Genomic DNA, 27,711 nt, shown 5'->3' on the forward strand with positions numbered 1-27,711 from the left:
TAATTATGTTATCTAAGTTTATATTGTACATACATGCCATATTACAAAATACTATATATTTTCTGTATAGTATTGGCTCTGAAAAAGGATTAGTGAATTCAAGTGACAGTCTTGGAGTCAAAATTCAAATCCTTTTTTTTGATGCTTAGTAGCTGTGTGACCCTAGACTGATTATTGAACTTCTTTGTCCTTCAAAAACTCCCTAGGATTTTATCTAGTAAAAAGCCTTTGTTGGGGGAGAGAGTGTCTCATTCTGATGAATTTACTGATTACTAGAAAATCATGTATCAAATCTGTTCTCCTACATCTAGTAAACTTCAACTATGAGGCTTAATATAAACAAGCAATTTCTCACATCTAGTAGGAAGAGAAACTTCTAACAGTTTACTATATTTGAATATCTTATTTCATATTAGACTAAGCTTCTTAATCCAAACGTCTGAATGGGAAATGTTGAAAAATGCATGAAACTTGGGCATTTTTATGCTTTGTTTGAACTTTGTGCCATTGGTCTTCCTACCATTTCCACTCCTATGGGATGACTGCCACTAGACTTTTTGAAAACTAGGGTATGAGACTATAATTCAGATTATTCATTTGAAAGTTAAGTATAGGGGACAGCTAGCTAGCACAGTGGATAGATCACTAGCTCTGGAGTCAGGAGGACCTGAGTTCAAATATGGCCTCAGATTTTTAAGACTTCCTAGCTGTTGACCCTGGGCAAGTCACTTAATCCCAATCGCCTCATAAAAGAAAAATGAAAGTCAAGTTTATTTATTTTTTTTTTTAGTGTTGCAGAGGTATGTTCAAATTTGAAGTCTAGTCTTATCTCTTTAAGACTACAATGAAAAAATAAGTTTCTTCTCTAAATATCTAACCTTTTCTTTTAGCTAAATTGTCTTATTAAATTGTCTTAATCTTATGCCAATAGATGTAAAGTATATTCCTGGATCTCCTCAGTTATTACTTCCAGGATCTCAAGTAAATAGAAATTAGTACCATCATTCTCACTGTATTTCCTAAGGGCAGAGAAGAGGTATATCAACAAGAATAATGTAAGACATTAATTTTCTTGGCTATATCCATTATTGTCTTTTATTTTTTAAAGTAATTGAGCATTCATCTAGACAAATCCATAAATCTTTTTTAAAGGAAGTATTTTTAGAAACGAAATCTAGTTTTGTTTTTTCATCTAAAATTTGATTGTTTTCACCAATACCAGTTCCGTATCCATTTTATCTTTTCCTGTAGAGGACTATCAGTGTAAAGATTTTGGATGTGCATCTTGGAGAGATCTCTGCCATTATGTGAAGTGGTCCATTCCTGCCTTCCTTTATTTTCTGGATAATCTGATTGTCTTCTATGTCCTGTCCTATCTTCAGCCTGTAAGTAAATTTGACAAAAAGAAAAAAAAAAAATTGAAGCAATATAGGAAAAATGAGCTTGTTCTTTTATTGTGCTTGTGGCTTTGGTTGTCTTATGTTGACATTGGCATTGATACTACTTATGCCTATTATTGGCCTTCTTGAGTTAATATGATCTATTTTTAAACTCCTAGACTAGAACTTTTTCAGTGGGTAAGCCTATAATCTTGGCAATTTGTGAGGAACAGCCCTAGACTCGCATAGTCCCTCTGTTAGAAGAGGGAAGTCTTTTGATGGGAGAATATCTGTTGCAATCTGTGAGTGTCTTCTAATTAATCTCCCTTTAATTTAATCCATTTTCCACACAAATATCAAAATGATTTTCTTAAAGCTAACCATGTTCTCCCTACCCCCACTTACTCACTAAACTCTAATGATTCCTTAGTATCCTTAATCCTTATAATCTGGCCTCATCCAGTCTTCCTCATTTTAACTATTATTCTGCAAAAACTCTTTAGGCCAGTCTTCTTGGCCTAATTTCTATTCCTCACCCAGAAAATCTTATCACTTGTTTCTTTGTCTTTGCACTGTGTATTCCACCCCTGGAATGTTTTTCCTCTTTACTTTTGTCTCTTATAACCCCTGGCTTTCTTCAGCTCAGCATCCTTGATTCCAATGCCTCCTTCTATAGTCAGTTTTTACTGTTCTTCCCAGTTACCTTCCATCTACTCTGTATGAACTTTGTCTGTACCTATTTACATAATTGTTTACTTCCTGGTCAGGATGTAAACTCTTTGAGGGAAGGGACTGTTGTTGCTGGGTTTTTTGGTATATGCTTAAAAAATGTTTGCCATATACATAGTCACTATTAACAAAAAGCTTATTGATTCATTGATTAAATTCAGTGAACATTTATTAAACACCTCTTTTCTGTAAGAATCTGGGCCCTTGGAATGTGATCTACCAGTGGGGAGGTAGAGCCAAGAGGATAGAGTAAAGGCCCTGAAGTCTTCCTCAAACTACTCCAAATTTCTTTAAATAATGATTCTAAACATAATTTCAGAGTATTAGAACATACAAAAGAGGAGTAGAACATTTTCTAGCTGATAACAATTTAGAAGGTCAGCAGGAAAAATCTGTGGCATGAGGAGTCCAGCACGCAGTCCTGGCACAGGCTGTGCCAATACAACCCTGGCCCTGGCCCCATCCTGACTCCAGCATCAGCAAAGGAAGATTGGACCTTGGGTTTCTGAATCAGTAGCAGTACTAGCAGTTTCTAGACCTTTCAGCCCAGCGATACCAAAGACAACTTGGAGGGTCAGCAGGAAAGATCTGTCAGTAGGGTGAGCAAACCAGGAATGGACGTGGGCAGCAAGAGAGACAGCACCTTCTAGAGGCCTCAGCTTGCAGGAAGTCTCTTCACTAGTACTGTTGCTTTAGCATATTAGATCTTATAGCTACAGTGTAGCAGAGACATTTTTTACATTTCCAAGGGAGAAAAGAATGATTTTGGTCCCTAAAAGGATCTCTTAAAACAGTTTGGGACAGTATACCTTCCACCCTGGAAACAGAGCCCTACTTTAACAAAGAGTTAAAAGCTGAGTAATAGATTAGGAAAATGAATAGACAACAGAAAAGAATTCTGACCATAGAAATTTAATATAGTGACAAGGAAGATCAAAACACACACACTCAACAGATGATAACAAAGTCTAAGCTCCTACATCTAAAGCCCCCAAGAAAAATAAGATCCCAGGCTATGGGAGAGCTTAAAAGAGATTTTGAAAATCAAATAAGAAAATTAGGAAAAAAAAAAAAAGAGAAATTGGTGAAAGAGGAAATCACAAAGATATTGAAGAGAAGAATGCCTTAAAAAGCAAAATTTGCCAAATGGAATACCAAAAGTGGTCTGAAATTTCACTGAGGAAAATAATTTCTTGAAACTTAAGAGTGAGGAAATGAAAGCTAATGACTTTCTGAGAAATCAAGAGAAATAATTTTAAAATTATTAGTCTACCTGAAAAATCATGATAAAAAAGAGTATTGACATCATCTTTCAAGAAATTAGAAAGGGAAACTGTCTTGATATTCTAGAACAGAAGAGTAAATGGAAATTAAAAGAATCTGCCGATCACCTCCTAAAGAATGAAATGAAAACTCCCAGGAATATTGTAGCTATTCTAGAACTCCCAGATCAAAGAGGAAATGTTGTAAACATCTAGAAAGAAACAATTCAAGTATAGTGGAGCCATAGTCAAGATAACACAAGATTTAGCAGCTTCTGCACGAAAGAATTAGAAAATCTGGAAAATGATATTTTGAAGAGCAGTGAGTGATGCTGGAATTGCAACCAAGAATCACCTACCTAGCAAAACTAAGTATAATCCTTCAGTGGGAAAGATGGATATTCAATGAAATAGAGGAATTTCAAGGATTTGGATGAAAAGACCAGAACTGAAAAGAAAATTTGATTTTCAAATATAGGACTCAGGAGAAGCATAAGGAGGTAATTAGGAAAAGGATATCATAAGGATTTAATAAGGTTAATCACTTTAAACTATTACTACATGGGAGGACGATATTTGTAACTCAGAATTTTCTCCTTACTATAGCAATTGGAAGAAATATATATAGCCAGGGAACAGGTATAAGTTGAATATGAAGAAATAAACATCTAAAAAAATTAAGGGAAGAAAGGGAAAGGGAGAGATGGAATGATACAAATTATCTATCATAAAAGAGGCAAGAAAAAGCTTTTGCAGTGGAAAGGAAGAGAGGATAACAAAGAGGAAATAACATATAGACTCAATTTGGGTATAGAAATCTATCTTATCCAGAAGAAAAGTAGAAGAGGAAGAGCATATAAGAAGGGGGGAGAATGATAAAGAAGAAGGCATATTGGGAAAGAGAGTGGTCAGCAAAACACTTTTGAGGGGGAGTCAGTAAAAAGGAAGAAAGAATAGAATAAATAAGGGCCAAATATAGTTAGCAATAGAGATTGGAAAATAATTTTGAATCAAGTTTCTCTGATGAAAGCCTCATTTCTCAAATGGATAATGAATTGAGTCAAATTTATTTTAAAACATAAGAGCCATTCACCCATTGATAAATGATCAAAACATATGAGCTATGCTGAAAAATCATGTATGTTCTTTCACCTAACAATACCATTACTAAGCATGAATCCCAAAAGAGATTTTTTTTAAAAAGGAAAAGGACCTATATGTACAAAAATTTTTTCTAGTAGCTCTCTTCTCAAGGCAGAGAATTGGAAACCCGAGGCATGCCCTTCAATTGAAGAATGACAATAAATTGTGGTATGTGATTATAATGGAATATTATTGTTCTATAGGAAAGGATGAACAGGATGTTCTCAGAACAACCTGGAAAGTCTTCTGTGAACTGAAGCAAAGTGAAATGTATTGTGTACAAAGTAATCAGCTGTGAATGACTTTGTAATTCTCAGTAATATAATGATCTATGATTACTCTGAAAAACTTATGATGAAAAAATGCCATACATACCCAGAAAAAGAAATGGTTATGTCTGAATACAGTTTGAAGCATCCTTTTTCTTTACTTTATTTTTCTCAAGGGATTTTTTGGAGGGAAGAGATGTATGTTTTCTTTTAAAACATGACTTTTATAGAAATGTTTTGCACAACTTCATATATCCCTTTTTAAACAGGGTTGGGGTGGGGAGAAAGGGAGAAAATCTTGAACTCAAAGTTTTAAAAACAAATGTAAAAAATAATTTTACCTGCAACTGAGAAAATAAAAATATTAAATAAAAAAAAAAAAGAAATGTATTCTTCTAGTCATCTGGAGCTGAATGGAGGTGAAGTTAATAAAGTTAAAAATGTTCCTGATAACATCAGTAGAAGCACCATTCTAGGTACAATCTTGGATTGATGTAACTTAAAACTTAAAACTACTTGGCACACATTCTGTTCTCTTGCTAGCAAATTTTCTACTTTCTATTCATTTATTCTTTGTGATTGGGAAAACTATCTTCTGAGGCAAAGCTACTTTTTCCTTCCCGGATCTCCTTGTACTCTTAACTTTATTCAGGTCACCCAAAATGCTTCCTGGTCCCTATTCTCTTCTTTCTTTCCCTTCTATCAGCCCTCAGGAAACTCCACACTGTTGTTAAAGTACAATACACTTCATCTCCAATTTTTTTTCCTCACCCTTCTTGCGTCTCCTGGCACTCAGAAATCTCTCTTTTGAAGATATATTATCCTTTGTCAGCCTTTCTTTTGAGGTTACATACAGAAGCCAGCTGGAATAGTCAGCATACAAATACTCCTGACTTACTTTCAGTTCATCTTTTTATCACCAGTCTTTCTTCCTTTGAGATTCACTTTATATACAGAACATTTAAAAAGATTTAATTAACAGAAATTTATTTTCTTTCCTCACTCCAACCCCACCTCTTTGGTCAAAAAAAAAAAAGTTCCTTATAACAGATATACATAGTCAAGCAAAACACATTTTCCTATTGATTGAAAAATGTCTGATTCCGTGTTCTGAATTTATCACCTCTTTTAGCTTTATTAGATTTGTGCAAAAACTTTTAAATTTTATGTAATCAATACAATTTTATTTTCTGTGAGTCTCTCTATCCTTTGGCCATGAATGTGCTTTTCTCTCCCCTTATAAATCAGATAGTTATTTTTTTCTTATTTCTTTAATTTGTTTATAATGTGGTCTTTTAAATCTAGATAATATAGATATTTGGAGTTTATCTCAGTATAAGGTATGAGTTACTAATCTAAATCTAATTTATTCCATATATATTACTATTGTCCAAGTTATTAGATTAATTTGGTTCTATATGTTGTGTACCTAAACTGTTGCACTGATCAATCTCTCTATTTTTTAACCAATAAAAAATTGTTTTGAGAATTATTACTTTATAGTGACGCTTGAATACTGATACTATCAGGCCTCCAGACCTCCTTCATTCTAACTTCTACATCATGTTCCTTGATATCTTGGCCTTTTATGCCTCCATTTGAATTTTATTGCTATTTTTTCTAATTCTATAAAGTAATACTTTGATAGCTTGATATGGCACTGAATGAGTAAGTTAGATAATTTCATTTTTATTATGTTAATTCTATCATGAGTAATTTACATTTCTTCAGTTATTTAGATCTATGCAGTGTTCAGATCCTTACTGCCTTCATCTACTTCTCAATAAGTCCTTAGTCCCTGACTTATAGTTATCTCTACTTAATTTTTTCCCTTATTCTTGGGAACTTAAGTCTTTGTGTCAGTGAGCCCACAAACACCCCTGACTTCATAAAGTTTATCAACTTCCTCAGTTATGGTTTTTCTCTCCAATATATCTCAGCAACTGCCAAGGACCATCAGTCTAAATCTTATTGCCATCTCAAACTGATCCAAAACTAAAAAAAAAATCCTTCTCAAATCATTTCTGGTATTTTTCTCTCCCTTTCCCACAGTGTCCCTCCATTTCATCCTTCTTTTCCTCTATACTTATAGCATTCTTTTTTTCTTAGTCCATCACCTTGTTCTGGCTTTACTTATCTCCTTTCACTATCTGGAACCTAGATTTAATGTGTGTGTGTGTGTGTGTGTGTGTGTGTGTGTGTTTTTAAAGCACTATTTACAGTCCTTACTTCCCTCTCCCCTTTGTCTTTAAACCTTTTAAACTGTAATACTCCTCATCTTAAGAATGTCTATCTTAGGATCATCATTATTTCGATTTGTAAAAAAAAAAGATGGATCTGCCCATATAGCTCTTCTGTCCTATACAAGAGAAAGTTTAGGGGAGAGGAGTAAAGTCACTTGCCCAAGTTCAACACAGAGAGTGTGGCAGAGCTGGAATTTGAATTAACATCCCCTGGCTCCAAAGACAGACAATAACACTGTTTTCATTGTACTATTTTGCCATTTTTGGTACTACTTGGGAAGTACAAAATACTGTTGAATGAAGTCACAAAATAATCCAGATTGGATTTCCTGCAAATCCACATTGTCTGACTTCATCATTATTCCCACAGGAATCACTTTATTCATTTTTTTCTTTTAAAAAAATTAATAAATGGAAGTTTGTTTAGCCGTAACATTGAAGGGCTATCCAAGTGAATATAGATTCACTGACTTAATTAGGCATAGCTTACCTGCCTCTGGGTTGACCATGCTAGTGGCATGTCAAAAGCCTAATGGAAGAGCTGCTAGGACTCCTCTTGTGCTGGCTGTGTGCTTAGGTCACCAAAAACCTGCATTTGTGATTTGATCTTTTGTCCTTTGGGCCAATTAAGATTTAATACCTTTTAAAAGAAAAAATTGATTATTCTGAATTCTGAATTTAGTAGCTTTTCTTTATGCAAAGTAGTCATCAATGAGTATTTGTTAAGAACTTACTATACAATGAAGCACTGTGCTAAGTTCTGAGGATACAAAACCAAACAGTAATAATAATAGCTAGCATTTATATTATGTGCCAGGCACTATGCCAAGCACTTTGCAAATATTGCCTTACTTGATCCTTAGAACAACCATATGAGGTAGAAGCTATTATTATCCCCATTTTTATTTATTTATTTTGTTTTAGTTTATTTGAAAAAGAAAAAGTAAGAAAAAAAGAAAAACAGAAAAGGAATAGAGAACAAAATAAAGCAAAATAAAAGAGAACATTGTCATGTGCTCAGCAGAATATCAGAGAGGATTCAAAATATATAAAAATAAATTACCAGATCAATAAAGTATATATATATATATCTAGATATATATATATATATATATATAGATATATATGTGTGTGTGTGTGTGTGTGTGTGTGTGTGTGTATCAGAAATTATATTCATGAATGTCCATTTTTTCTTTACTTCTTTGTAAATTTTTCTATGGTTCTCTGCTGTACACCTTATTTGCTTTATTCTTTTTCCCCTCTACCACCCCCAAACAAGCTACAGTTAAGAAAAGATATGTTTTATGTGTGTGTGTGTATATATATATGTTGATACATACATACATACATTTTCACACACACCTCATGTAGACGTACATCTTTCCTATCCTGCTAACTTTTTTTTTTTTTCGATGAGGCAATTGGGGTTAAGTGACTTGCCCAGGGTCACACAGCTAGGAAGTATTAAATGAGATCAGATTTGAACTCAAGTCATCCTGACTTCAGGGCTGATGCTTTATCCATTGAACCACCTAGTTGCCCCTACCCTGCTAACTCTTTAATTTTACTCCATACCTTGCCTTGCTATTACTTAACCTCCCCTCACCCAAGGATCCCTCTCTTGTCTTCTTCCCTCACTCTTTGCTTCTGCCCATCCTTTCCCCTTTATTTCTTTATAGATTTTGAAGGACGCTTTATGATATATATATATGTAGTGTTGCCTATTGAACACATTCCCAATGTAAATAGGTTTTCAGAACTATGAGCCCTCCTCCCCCTTCTGATGCCTCTGTGTCTATTCTTCCTCTGCACCTCATTTTTATAGCTTCATTACTATTTTTACCTTAATTGTGCCAATCTTTCTTTTGAACTAACTTGTTGTTGATATGAATCTTAAACTTATAGTATACATTTCCCAGGTTAAAAAAAAAAACAATTTTTCCATGTTTAACAGTTTATCCATTGATAAACTGTTCTTTAATATTGCCTTTTATATATTAAATTTTCTGTTAAATTTGGGTTTGATTGATAGAATGTCCTGAAAATCTGCAAGTTTGTTGAAAGTCCTTTTTTTCTCATTCAAAATTATTTATAATTTTGCTGGATATGATATTTTTGGCCAAAGGCCTAGTTCTTTAGATTGTCAGTAGATATGATTCCAGGACCTTCAGTTTTTTGTTGTAGCTGCTGATGTCTTATACAATTCTAATTGTAGATCCAGAGTATTTGAATTGCTTTTTTCTTGTTTCTTGCAAAGTTTTCTCTTTGATCTGGGTATTTCAAAATTTGGCAATAATATTTCTGTGTGTTTTCCACAAAGGATCTCTTTGAGGTAGTGATCAGTGGGTTTTTTCTCTTTCTATTTTCCCCTCATGTACTCCAGGACAATTTTCTTGGATTATTTTCTGCATTATTTTGTCAAGGTTCTCTTTTTGGTCACAACTTTTCTGGCAGTCCAATTATTCTTATATTTTTCTCTTTTTGATCTGTTCTCCAGATCTGTTGTTTTTTATATTCTCATTCTTTATAATCAGTTTTGTTATTTCTTGATCTCTTACAGCTTCACTCGCTTCCCCTTGCCCAATTCTAATTTTCAAAGAATTATTTTCATCTTTGAGTACTTCTATTCTAGTTGGTTATTTTTTTTTTTCCCCCTCCAAAATCTTCTTGTTTTTCTTGGGTGATATTTATTTATTCATTCATTTGTTTGTTTATTTATTCATTCATTCATTTATTCATCTATTTATTTTTGTTTTTCTTCAATGTCTCTCATTTGATTTTTAAATTCTTTTTTTTTTTTTTTTTTTTTTTTTAGTTCTATAAATTCTCTCTGGGTAGAAGACCTTTTCATGTTACTCTTTGGGGTAGAACCTTTTTTATTTATTTATTTTTTTAACTAAAGGACTCTCTTCTGAAGACTCCAGTCTTCCCTATTTCTATAACATATTTCAATGGTGGGGTTCTTTGTTCTTTGTCCATTCATTTTTTTTTAAACAAGAGATATGAAATGGGGGGATGGTATCTCAAGCTTCCCTTCAGTTCTCCCCTCTGACCAGGAACCTTAAACCAAAAGCTTCAACCTCCTGCAAGTATCTTCAGCCAGTAGCATCCCTGCTCCATGCCTCTGCACTCACTGGGTGCTGATTCCTTTTAAGATGTTCCATTTAAAGATATGTTATTGGGGCTCCTAAGTGGTGCCACAAGCACATAGGAGCCCAAGTCTGGAGTCAGGAAGACGCATCTGATTTCAATTCTGGCCTCAGACACTTCTTAGCTGAGTGACTCTGGGTAAGTCACCTAACCCTGTTTGCCTTAGTTTCTTCATCTGTAAAATGAACTGGAGAGGAAAATGGCAAACCACTCCAATATCTTTACCAGGAAAGCCCCAAATGGAGTTGTGAGAAGTCAGATAAGACTATAACAACTGAACAACAACAACAACAAATCATTGCTATACATATATGATATTAATTCATTGTCTGTGGTATTTTTATGCATAATGAAATTTCCCTATTTTATTCAAGTCCATTTTTACTCTTGCCTTATCTGAGATCATGATGTTATCCTTGTTTTTTCTGTATTTAGTTAAAACATGATAGATTTTATTCTGGTATTTACCTCTCTGAAGCTTTCTGTCTCAAATGTTTTTCTTATAGACAACATATGAGCCTCTGCTTTCTAATCTGCATTGCTCTCCCTCCATTATATGGGTGAATGATCTTAATCACATTCACAATTGGAATTGTTACTTGTGTATTTCCTTCCTTTTTATCCTAGTGAGCTCTATCCTTCAATTTATGTTGCTTAGGTCTCTCTCTCTCTGAATTCCCTTATCCCCTCTCCCTTCTGTAGTATTTAATATATTTTGTCATCAAACTGTTCATATTTATATGGTCTTTCTCAGCACAGCTGAAAATATGCTTTTTGTGCAGCTTCTTTTTTATGCACTCCATTATGTGGCAAATTCTAGCCTCTTTCTTTCTTTTTTCTTCTATAATGTATTTCTTTTCTTCTTTTCTTGTCCTTTTATTTTCATAAGATTATCCAAATCAAACTTCTCCTCTACCCTCTGACTTATTACTTTCTCTGTGATCCTTTAAGATATTAGGGTTCCAAAGAGACTTTAGGATTTAAACACTTCATTATCATATAATCCCTTCCGATTGTTCTATGTTTACCTTTCTATGCTTCTCTAGCTGTGGTTTCCATTTCAAAGTATCTACTCAACTTGGGCCTCTTCATTAGGAATGCTGGAAAGTCCTCACTTTTATTAAAGAGCTATATTTTTCTCTTGTAAGATTATACTCAGTTTTGCCAGAGAAGTTATTCTTGTTCTTAAGTCTTTACCTTGTTTACATTTGAAATATTTATATTGAAAGCTTTTTTCTCCTTGGCACTCAGTGGTATTAGGCCTAGATAATCTAAATGCTTAATACTTGCCATTCTAATCATACTAGTTATTCATCTGGGCTACTCATATTGAGGAATGTGTTAACCTGATCTGAAGGAAAGTCAAACAGTTTCTTTAACCAGATTGTTCTTACCCTAAACTGTTCTATGCTCTTCCAGGCTTTAATATTAATTTAAAAATTCAATTCTTCCAGGAAGACTTTTATTAGTAATTTGGCATATAACTCATCTCCTCAACCACTTTATGTACTTAGGGTGCCTTCACTTCTTTATATGTGTATTATTATTGGTATATGAATCTATGTTTTTGAGATTTCTCTTTACAAAAGACAGGAGGTTTTTTTTTTTTTTTTAACAGTAATTAGATGGCATTGTGGACAGAATAAAGAACAAAGTCAGAAAGATCTGAATTTATATACTGATTTATAGAAGATCTGAATTCATATACTGATTTATAGTTAATAACTTTGTGACCTTGCATAAAAGATTTAATCTCTCTGATCCCCAGCTTCCTCATCTGTAAAATGGGGATAATAATAAGACTTGTCCTCCAGAGTTAGAAGAATCAGATGAGATAACATGTAAAATCCTTTGCAAAACCTTGAAGTGCTAAATAAATGTTAGTTGTTGCTATTAATATTTAACTTTTATTTCACCTAACCTAAGCCGTACTCAGTATCTCAAAGGTCTTACCATGATTTCAAGCTTCAATAGTTTTAAAGTTCTTTAAAACTTTTGGGACACTGTATTTGAACTGCATGTAGAACAATGAATACTATCTGCCCAATGGATGCACAATAAATTAAATAATCATGAACATATTTCACAGCCTTTATATTGTCTAGATCTATTAGAAGAGGCAGAGGTTGTGAAAAAGAATATTTGTAATATTCTTGATTTCACAAAGCCAGCCAGAAGTTGCAGCAGAATTGTTGAAAGTGGATAAGATCAAATAGGACAAATCATTAAAGGAGGAAGTTAATTTTGGTTTAATGTTAAGGAAAACTATTCGTTATATTCAGTAAAATATTCAGTATTGATGCTCCCTTGGAAAATGCTCCAACACTAAAGCACTTTTTCTGTAATATGGATGATCAGTTGTCAAACATATTATAAATAATTATATATTTATCCTGTGTATAACATAAGAGAAGACTTAGTGTTCCAAACTAAATATGTTGTTTGTTCTATACTAGCTTTAGTAAATAGTTTTCTCTATTTGTTTGGCCAAATAAAATTGTCTTTATATGATAAAATTTCCATCAGCCCTGACCAGAATTATTATTGTCACTGCACCCCCTACAAACATTTATCTTCAACAAAATATACCAAATATTCCTCATCCCAATGTGGATTTCTATAAATATGTAATAAAATAATACAAGATTTTAAGTTCTTCTCCAAGATTATAGAAGACCTGTGATTTCACTGATAGAGGGAACTCCTAGTAAGGAAACTTAACAGTACTTTAAAAAACAGAAAGTGCCAGTAAATCAACAATATGAATTAAGTATGAAGAAAGTAAGTCAGAAACATGTATAGCAAGAAGCAATGCATTTGGAGTAAGAAGGCCTAGATTTAAGCCCTGTTTTCCCTTCTTCCCTTTCCTCCACAAGTCATTTATCAGTTGGTGTGACCATTTTTCTTACTATCCTTATTGTTCTTCAGTTGTTTTAATCATGTCTGACTCTTCCTAAGCCTATTTAGGTTTTTTTGTTTGTTTGTTTGTTTTGTTTGTTTTGTTTTGTTTTGTTTTGTTTTGTTTTGTTTTTCAGCAGAGATACTGGAGTGGTTTGCTATTTCCTTCTCCAGATGATTTTAAAGTTGAGGAACTGAGGCAAACCACATTAAGTGATTTGCCCAGTGTCACACAATAAGTGTCTGAGGCTGGATTTGAACTCATGAAGAACAAATTATCACCTGTCTAGGGGACATAATAGTAACTGCTTCCTGCCTATCTCATAGAAATTGATGAGATGTTTCAAAGAAATACTTTGAGAACTTGAGATACTCATTGTGAATATGAAATTTGATGAAAATTACTTTTAGTGCTTACTTAGCTTCCAAAGCCAAACCTTTAGAATTTATGTCTATCTTTGAATCTGCACATGCAGATTGTTTACATGAGCAGTTAAGCATGGATTTTCAATTCCTGCTTAATATTTGATTATATCTGCATAAATTTACCCAGCAATAACAATGGAATTTAATCCTCTAGTGAAAGAGCTGCCCTAATAACCTCTATATTTTGACCAGAAAGCCTTTTTGTCAAGTGAACACCAAGTTGAGAGATTTCTGAGGTCATTACTTTGTTTCCATTGTAACCCTATCTTATGTTTCTTTCTAGGCCATGGCTGTGCTTTTCTCAAATTTTAGCATTATAACAACAGCTCTTCTATTCAGGATAGTGCTAAAGTAAGTAACTTACTGTGAAAGCATATATCATACCTTAAAACTGCCTCACTCTGTTTCAGATGATAACCCTGAACACCATAATCTCAGAGTCCAATTTGGATTTTATTTCTAGTTTTCTTTGTTGTATTGGATAAGTTATTTAACCTATCTGGAAAGTAGGGAAACTCAAATCAAAGCTCCAATGAAAATTTGATCAAATCCCCTTGATAAGGTGTATTAAATAGTTTGGGCTCTTCCAAAGAAAGATAAATGTGCAAAGTAGTGTTAGTATTTTATTTTTGAGACTCTGGGTTTCTGCAAATAATTCCAAAGTAAGGCTTCTGGGCCTTTCCATTCATCTTTCCTCTCTGTCCTCCCATTCTCCCAGTTAAAATGTGAGCTTCTTAAGAATTCACTGAATTGATTTTTTAAATTTGTATCCCCATGCCTTATTAGCACAGAGTTTAACACATAGAAGCAATTAATAATTGTCTTTTCATTCATTCATACTCCCTAAGTTATATGTGCAAACATAGGCAGCCATGAATTTTTGGATATGTTTTTAGTTTGGGAGATATGACGTATATAGTATGTTAAAGTATTAAAAAAGACTGTAGCTTTTTTCATTTTAAAAATAGCTCTTAAGACAAGTTGGAATGTTACAAATAGACTATAGATTAATAATAATAGGCTTAAACTTTTTACATTATAATAGAACTATCTTTTAGATCTCTGTGGAACAAATTATTTCATTCTAAGCTAGTCAGAAAGTTAACACACTGTGCAAGGAATTGAACTAAATTTTCAGTCTAATGAAAAATTAATCTTTGCATGTATTGTAATAAAATAATTTAAAATTGGGATCATTAAGTATTTTCAACTTTGTTAATTAGGCACGATAACTGAAGTGTCCTAAATTAAGATAATGATTAGCTTACATTTATGTATTGCTTTTCTCTGTTAGATAGTTTATATTCATTATGTCTTTTGAGGATCATAGCAAACTTATGAAGAAAATAGAGGAGGTATTATTTTCCTTCTTTCACAGATTAAAGTTGAATAACTTGCCCAGGATAAGAGAACTAGGAAATTGAAGAGGTGAGATTCCACTCAAGATCTTTTGAGTCTTTTTTCCAACAAACCATATTGTCTCCATTTGGAGCTTATGATTCTTCAGATTTTTAATCCTTCTTAATTCTCATTTAAATTGGAAGCTTAATAAAATGATATTATGTTAGTTGCTTGTCCTTCTTGTTTATAATATGGCATTCTTTTTTCTGTTTCTGATTCCTCAAATCACATATCTGTGTGACACTATGAATAATGACTTAGGATATACAATTGTCAGACTTCTATCCTTCAAAGAATGATAATTTGATATCTTCAGCAATTCTCCAAGTCTAAGAAATTCCTTGAGGATTTTTCCCTTGCCCAAAAGAAATTTTCTTTTATGATCTTTAAGGGGAGGGGAGGGAAAGAATCTGAAATAAAAGTCATCTCATCTAATTTAGTTTAGTGCTAGCCTTTTATTTATGAATTATGAAAATAAATTTTAACTAATAGGTAGTTTAAGGAGCTTTTCAGAAATATATTTTGAAATATTTGCAAATTACACTTAAATTTGTGACTAATTCTAGAAAATAACTATCATGCAAATGTCTGTGGGTACAAAAGTATTTTCCTATCAATTTATTTTTTAAAATTGGGTATGTATTCCTCTAGTGTGGGGGGAAGGAAATAGAGTCCCAAGCTATCATGAAAATCAGACTTAAATCAATAATTTTGTTTTTGCATCACAATTTGTCAAATTAAAACCATTTTATGATGACATTTTAGTCATTGTCTAATTAGATACAAAAATACATGTAAGAAACTCAAAACTATGTTTTTGTTTTGGATCAGACCACTTGGAAAAAATGTGGCTTTTGTAAAATGGTGGTGTTTTGGTTAAGAGAACAATCTCTAACCCAGTGCAACTATTCCCTTCCCTAGCCTCAAGTGTTTAGATATTTTTAGATGTACAAATATATTTAATTGTACAAATCTATCCATTCTATACTTTTTTAAAAATAGTTTTAGATATTTAAAAATATTTATCCTCTTATTAATTTTTATGAATCTGGTGGTTTCTGAAGATTATGATACAATGATCTGTGAGTACAGCTTACAGGAACCCAATCAATGTATGTCAAGAACATATCCAAACAAACAGTAAACAAAAAAGTCTCCGAATCTTTAAAACATCATAATTAGGTATGGAAGTAAAAGAAAGGTTTCCAAAATGAGTTTTTAGTGTGAAGTGATTCAGTGACCCAAAGGGAAGCATATCCTATAAATATTAATTAAAAGTCTAAGTTTGAGATCCAGAAACAACAATCAATTTCCTTTGAACTCAGGCAGCAAAGGATTATTTGAGAGCATTGCAGGATTTATTAATCCAAATACTAATGAGTTGATTTTAATGATAACCATTAAATATAGAGGGTAAAATACATGGAGTAAATATGATCTTATTTTTTTTCTTTGTGAATAGGCGACATCTCACCTGGATACAGTGGGCTTCTCTGATGATTCTTTTTTTGTCAATTGTTGCCCTGACTGGAGGGACTGAAAATATACACTTGGCAAGACATAGATTTCATCACAATGCATTTCTCAGTTCATCCAACTCTTGCTTCCTCCTCACAAGGCCACTAAGTGAGTGCCATGGAAAAGACAATTGTACAGCAAAGCAATGGACTGTTCCTGAAGTGAAATGGAATACCACAGCTGGGACTTTCAGTCGTATCCGCCTGGGCCTGGGTCATATACTTGTGGTGGTTCAGTGTTTTATTTCTTCGATGGCCAACATCTATAATGAAAAGATATTGAAGGAAGGGGATCAGCTCACTCAAAATATCTTCATACAGAATAGTAAACTCTATGCCTTTGGAGTGATTTTCAATGGATTGACCTTAAGCCTTCAGATCAGTAACTATGGCCAGATGGAGAATTGTGGAATTTTTTATGGCCACAATGCATTTTCAATAGCGCTTATTTTTGTCACTGCTCTCCAGGGTCTTTCAGTAGCCTTTATTTTGAAATTTCTGGATAATATGTTCCATGTTCTAATGGCTCAAGTCACAACAGTGATAATCACTACAATATCTGTCCTAATCTTTGACTTCAAACCATCTTTGGAGTTCTTTCTGGAAGCCCCAACAGTCCTTCTTTCTATATTTATTTATAACTCTAGTAAATCTAGAAGTCTGGAATATGCTTCTATTCAAGAAAGGATCAAAGATCTAAGTGGCAATCTCTGGGAACGATCAAGTGGGGTGAGTACCTAGAATGTTATTTTCTATCTCCTCAATCAGAGTTCTAAGGCTAGTTGTTAATGTAAAAAGATGAAAAACAATTTTTTGAATCTCTAAAAATATCTTTTGGATAAGTGAATATTTACTCTAGATAAAATGCAAGATGCTATATAGGATATACAGAAAAGGTGACCTAAAATCCTAGCCTACTGGTCTAGTTAAGAAAATAATATTTAAACATGGAAACATAAATAATAATATGTAAATAAATGTAACTGAGCTCCTTAATTTTCTCTTCATTCATGAATAATAATAGCTAATGTAGTGCTTACTATGTGTCAGGCACTGTGCTAAGAGCTTTGCAACTATTATCTTATTTGGTCTTCACAACAACCTTGCAAGGTGGATGCTTTTATCATCATTGTACAAATAAGGAAACTGAGGCAAACAGGAATTAAGAGATTTAACTCAGCTAGTGAGTTAGGAGGCCAGACTGCAGATGTGTATAAGATGGCGTTATAGTTCTGTCAGATGTTGAATGACAATTTAAGATTCTTTTTGTTGACATAGCTCTTGCTTGACCAAAAATTTGGAAACTATTTCAGAATGAAATTTCTGTCAAATGGAATATGCCAATTTTTTGCTCTACCTCTTGGCCAAATAACAAGTATTTATTGTCCTTTTTTATCTAAAAGATATAGCCAACACTTTTAAAGGACCTTTGAAAAGGATAACTCTGGGAGGCTAGTGAAGGGAAGAAAGAGGGGGAGAAGGGAAAGGAAAAAGGAAAGGAAAAGGGAAAGGAAAAGAAAAAGTAGGAGGCAGTAAGAATTTAAGTTTTTCTTGTTTTTATCCATAGCCATTACTGGTATTGACCAGCAGAGTGTGCTATCTACACTTTTAAAAACTATGACCATACTAAAATCTTGATACAGTTTTAACTTTGCAATAAATATAGTGTATATTTTACCAAAATTTATCTTATTATAAAATCAGTTTTATGAGATGTTCAGTAACTGGTTTTGCAAGCTATAAATATGCCTTTTTGATCTGGCAGCAAAAACTTAACAAAACAAAATTCAGCATTTCCCTCCTTTCAAGAAGTCTTTGAAAGTTAATTATAATATGTTGTTTTAATATATTAATTTCCAATATATATTTCCTTTAGGATGGAGAAGAACTGGAACTTCTGACTAAACCTAGCAGTGACAATGAATCAGAAGATGATGCTTTCTAGCTGGGACCAAAAACAAATGGCAATTCTTAAGAATTCGCTATTAATTTTTAATGTTTTTCTTTTCATTTACAACTTTTTAATTTTTAATTTTGCTAAGAAATATCAAAGGCTCAAGGAAATAACTATGGTATTGAGGCACAGTTGAACTAGCCCCACACTTTATAATTTAATGTGAAATATTTACATAGTATCTCAAGTTGCCAAAAAATATAGAGTATACACTTTAACTACTCCTCTAAACTTATAGGAAAAACTCATGTCAGTCCATCAAAGACCTGCATTTTTATTAGTATAGCAGCTCCTTCCATGAATACAAATCATAATCTGCTCTAGTTTATAATTTCAAAATTTCCCAAAGTTCACAGAGTTTATGATTTGCAGTGAGTAGATGCCTTATCAAAAATGAACCTCATGGCTCTTTTGCTACTGAGGGACAATTTAAGTCTTTATTTTTCTCTTTATGTAATTTTAAATATTACCTTAAATACCCTTAACCTTTTGAGAGTAGAGTTATCTCTTTATTTTTCTCTTAAGGGTCTTGAGAACCCTTAATCAAATTTTTGCTCTAAAAAATGCAAATTTCTGACTACTCAGAAGACTGTGGAATTTGTGTATTATTTTTTTTCCTTTTGCCAAAAAATTTCTTTTTTTTTTTTTTAAACCAAATGTCCAAATGTGAATTTTATGGAATTCATGAGCAATAAGTTTTTGGTGATTGTTCTGTAAACTTTTAAAGTGAACAACAATTTAAATCAGAGTAGAATTTCCAGATCACCATAGTTGTTACTTTTACTCAATAGTTTATTCATTGGAAAAAGCTGAACTTTTCTCTCTATTAAAAAATATCAAGTTTGTTATTTTTGAATACAGTTAAATTTCAGTGAATAATATTTTTATTAATATGTTTGTGAGTTTTTAAGCAGGATGACTGATGTGTGTGTGCGTCTGTATCCTGTATTACACTTTTTTTCTGAGAGAAAATTAGAACAGTGTGATTGTAGCTCTGATCCCTGCAGTCCTCAAGTGAAGGACTTTGAAAACTAGTATTGTTATTGCACAGTTAGCAACTAATTATTTTAAAACAAAAAGACTTAAAAATAAAACATTTTATAATAATCTGTATCACTTTCTTAGTTTTTCAGTAATTTCAAATCAGTTTAACATTAAGCCTGCAAAGAGCTTATTATCTACTGGGAAACATATATACACAGATAAATACAAGGAAAATTGAGAGTGAGAACACTTAACTAGGGCTTCCATGTCCATCTATTGCCCTATCCTTAATTAAGAGCAAGACAAAACCTTGGAAAACTGTGAAATTGGTTTTCTTCCCTTCCCCCAAGTCCTACTTTCAGATTTCATGGTACTTGCCACTTACCAGCTTCCTCTATCTTTTCTGCCACATAGCACCATGTGGTGTGTGTGTGTGTGTGTGTGTGTGTGTGGTGTGTGTGTGTGTGTGTGTGTGTTTAAGGTCCCTCCTCTCTCTCTCCCACTCCTACCTCCATACTCTAGCCAAGAATCCTACATGCCTCTCTCTTTTCTTGGAATAGGTTTTTCCTGCTAGGTTCCATTCTCAGTTTCTCATTACAAAAAGAAAAAAAAAAAATCTATGTTAATTAAAGTTGAATCCTAAGGATTCCCCAATGGAGAAAGTCCTTGTTACACAAACTTGCTGGAGTACCCTCACCCCTCTGACCTCTTATCATAATTTGCATTTCTCAGATATTTGTTGTATTTGATTTTTTGAAGTGAATAGACTTACGATTTTTTTGAAGATAACTCCCTTGCAGATCAACAACTGTTCTGCAAATTAGAATCTTAGGAAATTGCTTTTCTGTGTACATGTGTTTGTGTTTCATATCCCTATTAGACATGAATTCTCAAGAGAAAGAAACTATGCCTTGTCTAAATCTTCTATCTCCCTGAGGATTTAACACAATGCTAAATATTTTTAATATTTAATTGAATTCTTCACCAAAGGCCTCTGCTCATATAGATATCTCTGCCACAGAATTTTTGTGATACACTGGTAAAACTCAATTCAGTTCATTAAATAAACATTGAATTTCATCGTTGTGAAGTATGCAAAGCACTCTAGCTACAAAGACTAAACATTATAGGCTCTATCCTTGGAGAATTATATTGTGTTGGAGAAATAGCGTGTACACAGAGAAGTAAATATAAGGTTTTGAGGGGGAAAAAAATACTCATGTAATTTAGATCCCTCCTCCTACAAACATGGTCCGCTAAAATCTAGCCTCAGATTCAAACTATGCTTTAAGTTAGTATCCAAGTCTCCATTTTCAGTTTCTTTTATTTGGCTAAACTTTAAAATATTAACTGAAAGCAAAATCACTTTAACATAATAAATACATAACATGTAATATACATACCCCATCCCTATACCCACAGGAACATATTCTCCCATACATGTAATTGGGAAATTGGGTAATTGGGAAAGATATCACAAGTGACCCTGACAATTCATGATCCTAGTACCAATCCCTTAACGAAAATACTTCTCTCTGAAACTGTTGGATGTTTCCCCAAACAACTAGTGATGTCATTTGTTGGTTGTTTACTGACCTGCTACTGTCAAACTAACAATGACTTAAAATTGCTATGTGACCTCTTCACTGCAAGATAATGTTGAGAACCCTTTGTTCATACCCTTAAGGTTTTTCTTTCTTCCTTTCTTTTTTTTTTTTTTAAACATTTCTATTGATGCACTTTTTTTTTTAACATCATCGTATTTTCCTCAGTATCTCTCATAATTCCTTCCCCTCCCAGAAAGCCATTCTATTTAACAAATAGTATTTTTTAAGATTAAAAAAAGAGGAACCAGCATAATTGAACAACATACCAACAACAATTTGAAAATAAGTGTAATGTGCAACATTTGTAGATCTCCATCCTCTGTAAAGAGGTGAGATGGGAATGCTTTTCTAATATCTCTTCTTTCAAGACATACTTGTTCTTTATAATTTTTCAGCATTCAGTTTTAATTCATGTATGGTTATTTTCATTTATATTGTTATAGTCATTGTGCATGTTATTTTCTTGACTCTGCTTATTACATTCTGTATCTGTTTATGTAGATCTTTGCATTTTTATTTGTATTCATCATTTCTTTTTTGTGTGTGTGAAGTAAAACCTTGGGGGTCTTCCAAGATCATACAGCTAGTAATTGTCAAATGTCTGAGGTCAAATTTGAACTCCAGTTCTCCTGACTCCGGGGCCAGTGCACTATCCATTGCATCAGCTAGGTATCTCTGTATTCATCATTTCTTACAGCATGTTAATATTAGATTATATTGTGTACCACGATTTCTAAATAATCTGTTCTTTTATAATTGCCTCTATCCTGTTTTATCAAAAATAACATGTTCCTTCTGAGAGGTACATGATCTGCTTTTCTTCTATTTTTTCTATAGTGTGAACTTTCATATGATGGTTACATATAGTATAAAGTGTTTGCCTAAGTCTAATTTCTATCTAAAAGCTATTTCAACGAACTAGGGGAGAGTCCTTCCCTTTACTTCCATCAGAAGTAATTCCCTCAGTCTAACTCAGAATTTGTGTAAGGTTGAATATGTTCTTTTTGGCTTTTTCTTACCCATGACCTGTAGCCTAGGTCTATTAAGATTACCTTGGAGATTCACTTGGAGCCAAGTAGATAGGGTAGAACTGATGATTTTTGTTCCTTTTATTTTTTCTTAAGACTAAGATCTATCTCACTTAGCTTGGATGATGTGTAGCAGCCACTCATAGACTAGACTCCACTGCTAAACTGCATGTTAGTTTTGACTTGTTCTGTTTCAAAGCTGAGCTAGTTTGCCCTCTCCTCAGGCAGCCTGGTAGACCCCCACACTCAAGAAGTCACCATATGTGCCAGAGTTAGCAACAACACTTAAATCTCTTAGGCCCCATTGCAGCTCAGAATTCCCGAGCTCAAGCTTAGTTTCCCCAGCAGCAGGGATTAAAAGTGTCTGTACTACTAGGCTTTTTATCTTCTATCTTCCTTCCTATAGTCATACCAAACTCCCTCTGCTAACAAACTAGAGATTTGGAAGGCTTTACTAAGATGATGACCTACCTGAATATGAAAGAAAGATGATTCTGAGACATAAAGACAGAATGAATTCTGTACTTAGAGAGCAGCTTGTGTGCAGATGCAGAAACTGAAAATATAATGTCAATTTCAGGAATAATTAACCCAATTTGTCTGAAATATGAAAGTACATGAAGAGGGCTAATATGATATGTCTGGAAAAGTCAGTTGGACCTAGGTCATGGAATTCTTTAAAAGCCAACCTGGGATATTTGCATTTTATCCCAAAGTCAACGTAAAGCTGTAATCTTTCTTCTAGGAAAGTCAGCTCCAACAGTCCTCTACTGATGAACGAAAGCCCTTGTCTTCTTATTCAGAAGTTTGGGGCCGATCTATGATCTACTCATTTTCTTATAACTTCCTACTTTTAAGTACTTACAGATTGGACCAAAAAATATACCTCTTGAGTGATTATGATTCTTTTAACAGAAAACTAAGCCTTTATTTATACTAAACTAAATTCCAGGTTTCTCATTACTTTGTCCCACCTGGATAGCTTACTCACAGTTTCCCTCATAATTTATTGACCCACTCTCATGATTCTGAGAAATATCATATTCCAATTCCTTCCAAATTTAGGGTGACACATATCTTATTCAGCCTTGGTATCCATTTTAATATACAACTTAGAGGATGATAGCTCACTGAGAAATCACATAAAATAAGTTGTCTTTGGTAAGTTAGCACAGTTAATCTTCAATATATTTCCATCTGGCTCAGCATATAAACAAATTAGTTGTGACTATCAGACAAGGAGTACCACTTGGATCCCAAATGGGTTCATCATCACTCAGTAAGGTCACTTCTCTTAACAGGTACATCTAGAAATAATACACCTCTGAATCCCTCTTTCCAAATGAAATATGTCAATATCCTGAAATTGAATTCCTATAGGAGGCAGCCAACTGATGATTACAAAGTTGTGGGAACCTGAGCAAGGGAATAGGGCTGTTGGGAATGGGTACTCACCCTGGATTTGTTGGAGTGTTGGTATCATCCATTCTATTCCCTCCGTCCCACCCTCCTAGAGCTAGAGTTTAAGTGAGGAGGTCTCGGTCCCTGTCCCAGACCCAGTGTGTAGGGGCTTGGGCTTGGATCTAAAAGCAAGTTAGATAAAAAAAAAGTTTTTGTGATATTTCCCCTTTAATCTTGTGTTGTGTCATTTGCAACTCTAGTCAGATCCAGTGTTTGTGATTGACCATATATACAAATCCTTTTTTTTAGACCTTGGTCACACTGAATTCTCTGCCTAACTTTGCTGGCCTTCTTCTCTCTGGTATTATTTCCTGTCAATCTTAGCATTATAGTATAATGGATAACAATGTCATTATCATATTTTTCTCTCAGGGCCTCAGTTTCTCATCTGTAAAATGAGGGGGCTGAACTCAAGAACACTAAAGTCTCATCATTAAATCTGTGATCTTTTACTCATTTTTTTTTCATCTATAGCTTTTCTTCATCACCCTCTTCCTTGAGAGTAAATCAAGACACTCTAATCTAATTTTTAAGGGTTTTATATCAACAGACTCCAGCCTTATTTTCATACCTTGCAGTTCTCCAATACTTACCTTTTACTTATTTTTTCTACTTCCACTCATATCTGCACTCTATTCTATGTATTTTTCTCTATATCCTTGTATCTACTCTCAAGTTTTCCTCCACTCCTCCAGATATTATGGAAGAAAGTGCTTGTCTTGGAATCAAAAGAACTAAATTCAATCCTGGCAATAATATTTTTTAACTGCACCACTCCTGATAAATTAATTAACCTGCCTCTGCATGCTTTAGGTTGATTTCAGTAAAATGGACACCTTTCTTAAAGGCTATTGACAAAAAGGTTCTCTATAAACCTCAAAGTGCCATATAAATCATATAAATGTTAATTATCATTTGATCCCATTACCAATCCCTTCTTTCTTCATTCAAAAAAAAAAAAACAAAAACTCCTGTAATCTCCCCTTTAAATCTCTCCTCCATTTTCCTGGTCAAATGGAAATAAAAGTTTGACACTTACCTTCTGGGCATAAATAATAACATTATGCAGTACTCCAGAGTTTATAAAGTGTTTTTACATGCATAATGCATTGGAACCTCACAATTCTGAGAAATATTAATGATACATATGGTTATTCTCATTTTACAGACAAGCAAAAAGAGATTGAGAACAAAAGTTACATGTTCTGCACCAGTGCTGTCTTCCCAATTTTAACCTTGATTCTTCATCTGGGAGTCTATGTTTACAGTTGAAGACGAGTCCCAGACATAGGACCTTCTTAGGATTTTAAAAATGGAAGGAATTTTTAAAATCTTTATTTCTATATGAGCAAAACCTTGAGAGGGTAAGCAACTGCCCAAAATTACAGAAGTAGTAAATAGAGCCAGGAGAAAATAAATAGTAGAAGTCTGAATCCTCTGACTTTTTCTACCACACCATTTCCCCATTTAAAAGATTCATATTTTCATCATTGTGTGTAATCCCTTTTCTAAGACAGATCTCAATACTTTTATCTCTCTGTGCCTTAATAGGCAATTGTTAATTGAGTGGTGAGACATCAGAAACAGAATTTGGTGAAAGGACAGGATACATATTTCCATATTAAAACCAACTGTTTTGTTAAATGTGGAAATGTGTTTAGAAGAATTATACATGTTTATGTTGGATTGCTTGCTATTTAGGGAGTGGGGTCAGGGAAAGGAAGGGAGAAAAATTTGGAATACAAAGTTTTGCAGTATGAATATTGAAAACTTATCTTTGCATCTATTTTGAAAATAAAAAGCTATTATTAAAATAAAAAAAATTCCTACACATAGAAACTGAACATATATTTAGAATGGTTATCATGAAACAGTAAATAGCAACCTAGATTTGAGTCAGAAGGCCTCAGTTTAGATATTGGTTCCACTACTTTGGGCAAATCACCTCTCTAAATTGCAATCTTTTCATCTTTAAAAAATGGGATAGTGAAACCTATGTACCTCTCGAGCTGTGTGCCAGGCACTGTTCTGAGCACTGGGTAGTCAAAAGAAAGATAAAAGACAGTATCTGCTTTTGAGTTCAGTCTAATGGAAAAGACAACATGTAAACATGTTGTTTGATATGTATAAATATGTTATGTACAGGATAAATTAAAAATAAGAGGAAAGGCAGTAGAACCAAGAGGGAACAAGAAGGTAGGGTTTTAGCTGGGATGAGAAGAAAGCCAGAGAAGCCAGTAAGCAGAAATGAAGAGGAAGGGAATTCTAGATATGAGAGACAGCTCGAGAAAATGCCTGGAGCGAAGTGTCTTGTTTGAGGAGTGGTGAAGAGGCCAGTGACTCTGGATGAAAGAATATATTTAGGGATGATGTATAAGAAGACTGGAAATGAAGGGAGAGGAGCTAGGTTATAAAGGGCTTTGAATGCCACAGGATTATATATTCGATGCTGAAAATGATAGGAAACCATTGGAGTTCATTGGGGAAAGGAGGGTAGATAGTCATGGTCAGATCAGTATTTTAGTAAGATTACTTTGACAAGTGAGTGGAAGATGGCCTAGAGTTCAAGAGATTTGCATCTGGAAGACCAACCACAGTGTTGTATACATATAGACACACACAAACATATACCAGGATAAGTGAAATCCTAGCTTTAGAGTTGTGTTATGTCTAGAGTTCAGAACTCTAGACATAATTACTACATGTCATAAAGAAAAGAGCACTAGATTTGTAAGTAGAGGACCTGGGTTCAAATTGTGCCACTCACAACTTATGTGGCCTTGGATAAGTCATTCTAACTCTCTATTTTTTAAAATAATTAAAAAATGAACTCCAGGGCTTCTGAGACCCTTCTAGCTCTTCATCTCTGATCACATGCTCCTCTTGTTTTTGCCTTTTACTATTCTCCCTGTAGGGGCAGTGACATTTCTGTGTCTTGTTTATTTTAGATTTGCCTCTTTTCTTTTAATGAAATTTTTTAGAAGTTCTTCATCTTTTAGAACTAGAACACCAACAGTCTTTCTTCTTTTGAGTTTGGATCATCCCCCGTGTGTCAATGTCACAACTCCCAGTGAAACAGCCACCCACCATCAGACACTCACTTCATCACAGATCTGGCGAGTGACCAGAACTCTCCAGTTCATCGCAACAATGAATTTTCTCTGTATCCGCCGGAAATCATAGTAGAGATTGCGCCACAGTCTCTTTCCAAAAAGGGCAGGCATCATATTGAATTTAGATTTCATGTCATCTTCCTCAATTTGATTGGCAATGAATCTGCCCACAAGGGAAGGAAAAATACAAAGCAGATGCCTAGTAATGACAGAGCACTCACTCAGAACCAGTAAAATGTGGTACTGGAGAACTAAGAAATAAGTACCCAAAATAACCCAGGTAATACATAGGTTAGGAACTAATAACAGCTTTACTCCAAACAATTCTCATCAGACTAATCTAATTTCCTTCTATGTCAAATAACAGGCCCTGGAAAGTCTACATCAGAAGAAGAGTAAGAATCTAGAACAGGGATTCTTAACTTGAGGTCCACAGAGACTTTAGAGGTCCATGAATTTGCAACTTATAATATTTTGATGGTTGTATTTTAATATAATTTGTTTCCTTTGTAAACCTATGTATTTTATTTTATGCATTTAAAAGTAGTAATTTAATATGAAATTTATAGTTTTCAATTCATTGTTATGGGGGTCCACGACACCCACAAAATAGTCAAGAGCACCTGGTCTAAAATTTGGTTGAGTCATCAGGTATAATCAAATTGGAATAACAAATAGCCAAAGTAAGGAAGATGAGTCAGTAGCCCATTCAAAGTTTCTGGTGGCCCACATAAAGGTCCTTGAATCCTAATTTTCCTTCCTCCAGCAGTCTATATGCTCTAAACTAGGACTCCAAAACTAGATTCAATACTCAATTCCTTCCTTTTCCCTTGTATGTATTCATAATGCAGATAAAGCAGCAGTCTTTGTTATTTAGGTCAACTTAGGGAATTGTTGGAATGGAAGGGATGGCATTGGTCCCTATCACACCTAAAATAGTGATCCACTTGGCTGGGAGATCTTCTGACTTACTATATGTATTTAGGCAGGAAGGGGATGAGAGTTTTGACCCCTGAGAAATACTCACAGTGCCACAAAAAAATGGATCCGATTATAGGTGTAAGCTGGAAGTCTCACCCGGCCGAAGTATTCTACAACTATGGAGAGCAAGTACTGACAAAAGAGAGGGACATGGTCAATGAGGACA

The 27,711-nt window shown here is 33.8% G+C and overlaps 1 protein-coding gene and 2 long non-coding RNA genes across 3 annotated transcripts in view; 1 reads left to right on the forward strand and 2 right to left on the reverse strand.

Annotated features, from left to right (window-relative positions):
• SLC35A5 (solute carrier family 35 member A5) overlaps positions 1 to 19,484 on the forward strand; it is a 49,060-nt gene extending 29,576 nt beyond the window's left edge. Inside the window, exons 4-7 of the mRNA XM_051985289.1 lie at positions 1,252 to 1,385; positions 13,783 to 13,850; positions 16,363 to 17,146; positions 18,294 to 19,484. Of these exons, the coding sequence (XP_051841249.1) occupies positions 1,252 to 1,385; positions 13,783 to 13,850; positions 16,363 to 17,146; positions 18,294 to 18,362 (1,055 nt within the window). The 3' untranslated portion in view covers positions 18,363 to 19,484. The remainder of the gene's footprint in view (positions 1 to 1,251; positions 1,386 to 13,782; positions 13,851 to 16,362; positions 17,147 to 18,293) is intronic.
• LOC127554060 (uncharacterized) lies at positions 1,286 to 16,472 on the reverse strand. Its single transcript, XR_007951885.1, has 3 exons — positions 16,375 to 16,472; positions 7,516 to 7,665; positions 1,286 to 1,383 (listed from the first exon to the last, which is right to left on the reverse strand). It is a non-coding gene; the product is annotated as an uncharacterized LOC127554060 (long non-coding RNA).
• Positions 16,593 to 27,673, reverse strand: LOC127554061 (uncharacterized). The gene is made up of 4 exons (XR_007951886.1): positions 27,592 to 27,673; positions 26,553 to 26,727; positions 23,446 to 23,573; positions 16,593 to 16,680 (listed from the first exon to the last, which is right to left on the reverse strand). It is a non-coding gene; the product is annotated as an uncharacterized LOC127554061 (long non-coding RNA).
• Positions 27,674 to 27,711: the final 38 nt, after the last annotated feature.

The sequence above is a fragment of the Antechinus flavipes genome, chromosome 3 (genome assembly GCF_016432865.1).
Source record: "Antechinus flavipes isolate AdamAnt ecotype Samford, QLD, Australia chromosome 3, AdamAnt_v2, whole genome shotgun sequence".
NCBI lineage: Eukaryota > Metazoa > Chordata > Mammalia > Dasyuromorphia > Dasyuridae > Antechinus > Antechinus flavipes.